The sequence below is a fragment of the Austrofundulus limnaeus genome, unplaced genomic scaffold (genome assembly GCF_001266775.1).
Source record: "Austrofundulus limnaeus strain Quisiro unplaced genomic scaffold, Austrofundulus_limnaeus-1.0 Scaffold17, whole genome shotgun sequence".
NCBI lineage: Eukaryota > Metazoa > Chordata > Actinopteri > Cyprinodontiformes > Rivulidae > Austrofundulus > Austrofundulus limnaeus.
The window spans coordinates 3,085,167-3,090,931 of record NW_013952419.1 but is presented as its reverse complement, the minus strand read 5'-3'; the positions used below and the strand labels follow the sequence as shown (position 1 = coordinate 3,090,931).

At 37.0% G+C, this 5,765-nt stretch overlaps 2 protein-coding genes across 4 annotated transcripts in view; both read left to right on the top strand.

Annotated features, from left to right (window-relative positions):
• ccna1 (cyclin A1) overlaps positions 1 to 1,447 on the top strand; it is a 14,059-nt gene extending 12,612 nt beyond the window's left edge. Inside the window, exons 9-12 of the mRNA XM_014003301.1 lie at positions 309 to 513; positions 591 to 704; positions 775 to 908; positions 1,024 to 1,447. Coding sequence (XP_013858755.1) covers positions 309 to 513; positions 591 to 704; positions 775 to 908; positions 1,024 to 1,075 — 505 coding nt within the window. The 3' untranslated portion in view covers positions 1,076 to 1,447. The remainder of the gene's footprint in view (positions 1 to 308; positions 514 to 590; positions 705 to 774; positions 909 to 1,023) is intronic.
• Positions 1,448 to 2,093: 646 nt separating this feature from the next.
• sparta (spartin a) overlaps positions 2,094 to 5,765 on the top strand; it is an 8,279-nt gene continuing 4,607 nt past the window's right edge. Inside the window, exons 1-2 of one of the 3 annotated variants that reach the window (XM_014003300.1) lie at positions 2,094 to 2,249; positions 4,559 to 5,309. In XM_014003300.1, coding sequence (XP_013858754.1) covers positions 4,560 to 5,309 — 750 coding nt within the window. In that variant the 5' untranslated portion in view covers positions 2,094 to 2,249; position 4,559. Of the gene's footprint in view, positions 2,250 to 2,320; positions 2,447 to 4,558; positions 5,310 to 5,765 lie in introns of those variants that run through there. The other 2 variants (XM_014003298.1, XM_014003299.1) reach the window with 2 other exon arrangements.

The following is a 5,765-nucleotide window of genomic DNA, read 5'->3' as shown; positions in this document are numbered from 1 at the left end:
ATCTAGAAGCCTATGAAAGAAAATCAGTGCAAGTATACTAAAGGAGATTTTAGAAAAAATGATAAGATCTCAATGTATTTCTTTGGAGAACATTTTGTAAATAAAGTTAGAAAGTTCAAAAAATGTTACAAATACAAAAAGTCTTAGCAATTAATTCCTAAACAAGTCGAATGTTTGATAAACAGATCAAATAACACAACTTATGTAGTAGTTTGAGTCCAAAGTAATATACTGAATAAACTATGAACCAATAGATAATGCTGATTCAGCATTCACACTAGACATTAATTTCTCTTTTTACTTTGTAGGAAGTATGAGGAGATCACCCCCCCTGAGCTGAATGAGTTTGTGTACATCACAGATTTCACCTACACTAAGAAACAGCTGCTTCAGATGGAGTTTTCTCTGTTCCGGGTGCTGGCCTTCAGGCTGTCAGCGCCCACAACAAACCAGTTCCTTCACCTCTTCATGTCCGTTCACCCCATATGTTCGAACACAGAGAACCTCGCTCTGGTACGCATTAAATCAATCGAATCTACAGAAAACAAAACGTTTTCTGTCCTCTTTATTYGTGTATTTTCTGTTCCTAGTACATAGCAGAGTTAAGCATGCTGGAAATGGATCCATTCTTGCAGTACATCCCGTCTATACTGGCAGCTGGAGCTTACTGCTTAGCCACCCACACCATAAACAACACGCTCTGGGTGAGTTTGACCACTGAGATTATTTCATGTGATTTCTTTTTACAGTACATATATTACTTTTGCATTTTAGCCCGATTCCTTAATTTCCTTTACTGGTTACACCTTGGCTGAAATCATGCCCTGCCTGATTGATCTCCACAAACTACACACGAGTGCAGAGAGCCAGCCTGAGCAGGCCATCAGGGAYAAGTACAAAAGCTCAAAGTAAGCTGTGACATACCTGATTTTTAGTCGTGAAACCTAAAGCTTTTGAGGTGTTTGTGGTTGCACGCTCTGATTTTGACATGTTTAAATGAATGCATCTGTTTTTCCTTTACAGATATTGTTGTGTTTCAGGGATCACTCCGTCTGCTGTTCTGCCTCACCTCTGATTTACTGCTGCACCTTGATCCTGTCGGCTCATGGTTACAATAAACCAAGAGCAAACTGTCAATCACACCACATCCCTATCACACATGTAGACACTATTTTTAGGTGTATTTCTTTATCGTCTTTAGCTTATGCATAATCAAATAACATTTATCAATATTACAATATATGGTTTAAAATCACAGGATGTTTTTAAAGTTATATGAGCTTTTTATGATTTGCATTACAAAGTGTTTCTTTTGTGTTTGTAAAGCTTATTTTAACCTGATACTTAATAAAACACAAAGTAATATAATGCAAAAATGTGTTGTGTTTCACTGAATGGCCTTTTAAACTGTGTAAATATAGACTTCAAAACATCATGCTTTGAATTCTTTTTATGTAAGCACAGAAACTTCCCTTCTCAAGAAAAACAAAACCAAAACCCGTCTTTCTTTCTTTCTTTCTTTCTTTCTTTCTTTCTTTCTTTCTTTCTTTCTTTCTTTCTTTCTTTCTTTCTTTCTTTCTTTCTTTCTTTCTTTCTTTCTTTCTTTCTTTCTTTCTTTCTTTCTTTCTTTCTTTCTTTCTTTCTCTCTCTCTCTCTCACAAACACACATATTGTTGCATAATTGTTTCTCCAATATAAAAGTTCTGTGTTCAAATCTTATAGAAATAAAGTTGTTTTTATGAAAATTAAAACTTTTTTTGTGTTTGAAATGTATATATTCTGAATTCATAATAGAGCTTAACGAATTGTGCACTTTGCTGCATTTTTTTCTTTCTTTTTTTTAAATGAGGCATTATGTGGTCAAATGTTTATGTTCTCCAGTAAGGACCATATATTTCTAAAAATCAATTGCCATGAGTTAAGGCTGTCATTTTCTCTCATTTTTAAAAGAAAAAAAACTGAAATACAACATTTAATATCTGCAGAGTCACGATTGACCATGGACCATGAATACTTTCAGTAAACAAACTTTGTTACCTAATTTTCTTTTCGTTCTGAGTTTTATTTTGAAAGTATGTTCCCGGAAGTCGTTGCCTCTCTGTGCAGGCGCTCTTGAGAGGAATGAGAAAATACATGACTAAATTTTCAACTTTGAAGAAACAGTGAAAATATGTTTAAAAATCTTTAAACATTATTTTGTTGCTATTTTTTCCCCCATTTTCGCGGGATTTCAGCGCTTCCCAGTGAAGGTAACAGAACTTTACTTATTAAAATAAATAAATAAACAAATAAGTAAGGAAGTATCGCGCGTGACTCCTCCTGCTGCTGGTCTGGAAAAACTTGTTTGCCAAACAATTGCACGACTGAGATTGTACTCAGATGTGTTTTCGTAATAAGGTTTCAGCCTCCAAGTATTTTTTTATTTAGTAGTTCACCTTGTTGACAGGTAAGCTTTGCACTTTTGTTTGTCTTTCTAAATGACAACTTTTTAACTCCGTGTTTTTGTTCGTTTAATTAATTAATTTCATCCCAAAATTCTCCCTGCAAAAATAACTGCATGCAATTCATTCCTTAGACCTCCCTAAGACATAATATTTATGATTTTTTTTTTTCATTTTATGTTGATTGTGTTAGTGAAAATGTAGGTTTTGTACTTGGCAACAATTGTTGCCGGTGGGAAACAGCATAGTCTAAACCAGTGGTTCCCAAACTTTTGATCTTCTGACCCACTAAATATCCATGGCAACTTGTGACCCCAAATATTGCTGGTCTGAGTACACAAACTTTGTTAATACCCTAAAAACACAGGCTTTCTGACTATCTAAACAGCTTGTACACAAATATAAATACTTATTTATACTTATTTTGTGTTTTTGTAATARTTATAGGGAAAATATTACATCAGCAATTATTTTATTACCCTTTAAATTGATTTCTGGTGATTATCCAAGGTGCTTCATGACCCATAATTGGGTCCCAAGCCCAACTTTGGGAACCAAAGTGCAGTGGTTCCCAAACTTTTCAGCTTTTGACCCACAAAATAACAGTAGCAGAGACCTGTGCCCCCAGCTATTTTTGGATGATAAACATTTGGATCAGGTCAACAAAACATGGGCATAGTAACAATATTTTATACTACATTTATCCATTTCAAATATACTARCCTCACTCCTTTGTAAAAACTAAGGCAAAAATGTAATTAATTCAGAAAATCATTTCAGGACCCCACCTTGATGTTTCAGGACCCCACTTTGGGTCCCAACCCCAGCTTTGGAAAACACTGGTCTAAACTGACACAAATAMATACATACAAATACAATACATGAAAAATATAAATAACAATAACATGCATAGCATGTTATAACAAGGCATGGGTACAAGTTTAACAGTAGGAATGACTGTGATGTAGCACAGTGTTTTTCAAAATGGGGACCACGGCCCCCGGGGGGGTCACCAGAGAGCATTATAGGGTCCTCAGAGAGCTGGAGGGGATAAGGAGAAAAAAAGGCTAAAACCTAAAATTTATATCTAATGAATGTTTTAAATTATTATCGTGAAATTGAATCTATTTTTCAATCATTATTTGAAAATATAATTTATAAAAATATACTGAAATGTTATTTAGGAGAGCAATTTGATTCCTTTTGTTCTGTTCTCATTGTCAACAGCTGGTTTGTCAGTGGGATTATAATAGTGTTTAACACATTTCATTTAATAAAATTTTAATGTTAAACAAATATAATACTTACAGTATAAAAAGTGATTTAAACAACATGTTAACATTTTACATATTTTGTAGCATTGTTTGTAGACTTGCATAGGGGGTCCCCAGCCAAACGCTTATGCTGTTTGGGGGGCTATATCATGGAAAAGTTTGGGACCCCCTGATGTAACACACATCATTTTTGGGGTTCTTTCAGATTTGAAAGATCTAAACCATCTGATGGTTTTAAGCTGAATGAAAAAAAAAACCCTCTAAGAGAAATAAAATAGTCAAACCTTTGACAGCTAGCATAGCTCCGTGTGTTATACTAGCTGCAACAATTGTTGCCGTGCTTACATTCACACTCCTTACGATCAAAAGACGCATGCAAGCATAAATTTCTCAATATATCTCAGCAGAAGACTCTTTAAAGAATATATGTACAAAATATTTCCATTATATGTGTTTATTAAGATATTTTATTCACTCCATTTTGTACCAGTTTGAGGTAGACTTTTCCCTCCGGCAGGGCAGGCAGGAAGTCAAGGGGTGTGGTCATGTGACCATTCACACTAACTACAGGAAATTGATATAACTAAGAGTAGATAGCCTGTTATACTGTTGTAAAACTTAAATTAGCTGCACAAAGCCAAAAATAACACTTTTAGAGCTTCCAGAAGCAAAACAAAATGTCTGGCAACAATTGTTGCCGGTGGGATTCCAATCTGTATTCTATTAGAAAATCACAATTTTAATGCCATTTTCTTTTTAGACACATTTCCTGCAATTTATTACACACTTAGGATGAATTTAAATCATCTATTTACTATTTTCTGTGTGCTCTTTGCCCCTCAGTATGGTTGATCCTGCTGAGTTGCTGGTCATCAAGGACCAGCATGCGTTTGCCTGTCAGTGCCTGAACCGAGGTCTGGAAGCTGAAGAGGCCAACAAGAAAACAGAAGCCATGTCCTATTACAGGATGGCTCGTCAGCATCTTACCCAGGGCATGGAGGTACCTACACAAGGGCAGAGGCGCCGCGGGCAGGCCTGGGACAAGGCCAGGGGGCTTCAGCAGAAGATGAAGGACATGTTGGAGGCTGTTAACGCCCACCTTTCTGAAATGGAAATGCCACCAGAAAACACAAATGATGCACCTTTGATTGATTTGACTTCTAATATGTATCCAGACTTGACAGCTAGCAGTCAACCCTCCAATAATCCTCTCCACCATCTGTACCCCACCGTGCCAGCTGCATCCCCAGCCCCCAGCACAGCCCTCATCAGTCCTGCTGCCCCTGCTGTCCCACACACACACACAGTCCCTGCAGAGGCTCTGGAACCTGTCACCATGGACCACTCAGGGGACCTGCCCCCAGCGTACACACCAAAGCCCACAAATGGACACCACGGCCTGTGGACAGGCTGGCCGGCCCGAGCAGCAGCAAGTGAGAAGGAGCTGCTTTTTATCCCCTCAGGGGTGCAGCTGTTTTTCGTGGAGCCAAGCGGACAGGTCTGCGCTCTGTCTCGTCCGAGCTACCTTCGCATCGTCGCCGTGGGGAGTCACGGCAGGAACTCCGGTGTTGGGAAACCCTCAGCGACGTTGCATGTAAGTAAGAGTGTGCGCATGTTTGAGCACAGGTATTTTTGGGTGGGTGTGTCTGAGGTGTGACTTCAGGAAAATCCGCATTAGCATTTTTAAAGGTTTTCGTAGCTTAACCATGAGTCATTTGGTTACAGTGAGATATTCTCTGAGATTGTCAATCTACTCTTACTGTTTGGTTCATTAGCTTCAATTCTAGTAGTGTCCTCTTTATTTTTCCATTTTCAATTTAGAGAATGAACATGAAGTGTCTGATTCTAAAATATCGTATTTTCTTATGGTTTCCCAATAATGCCCATATTTAAAATTTAAAATGTTTCAACCTCATTTGTTTATTTTATTTTTATTTTTTATTTTAGAAATGTATTCATTTTATTTGTAACACAAAATAGCAAAGAACAAAAAAACATGCAATCAAAATAAAATCAAATAAAATGAAAGGCAGTAGAAGAAGAATAAATC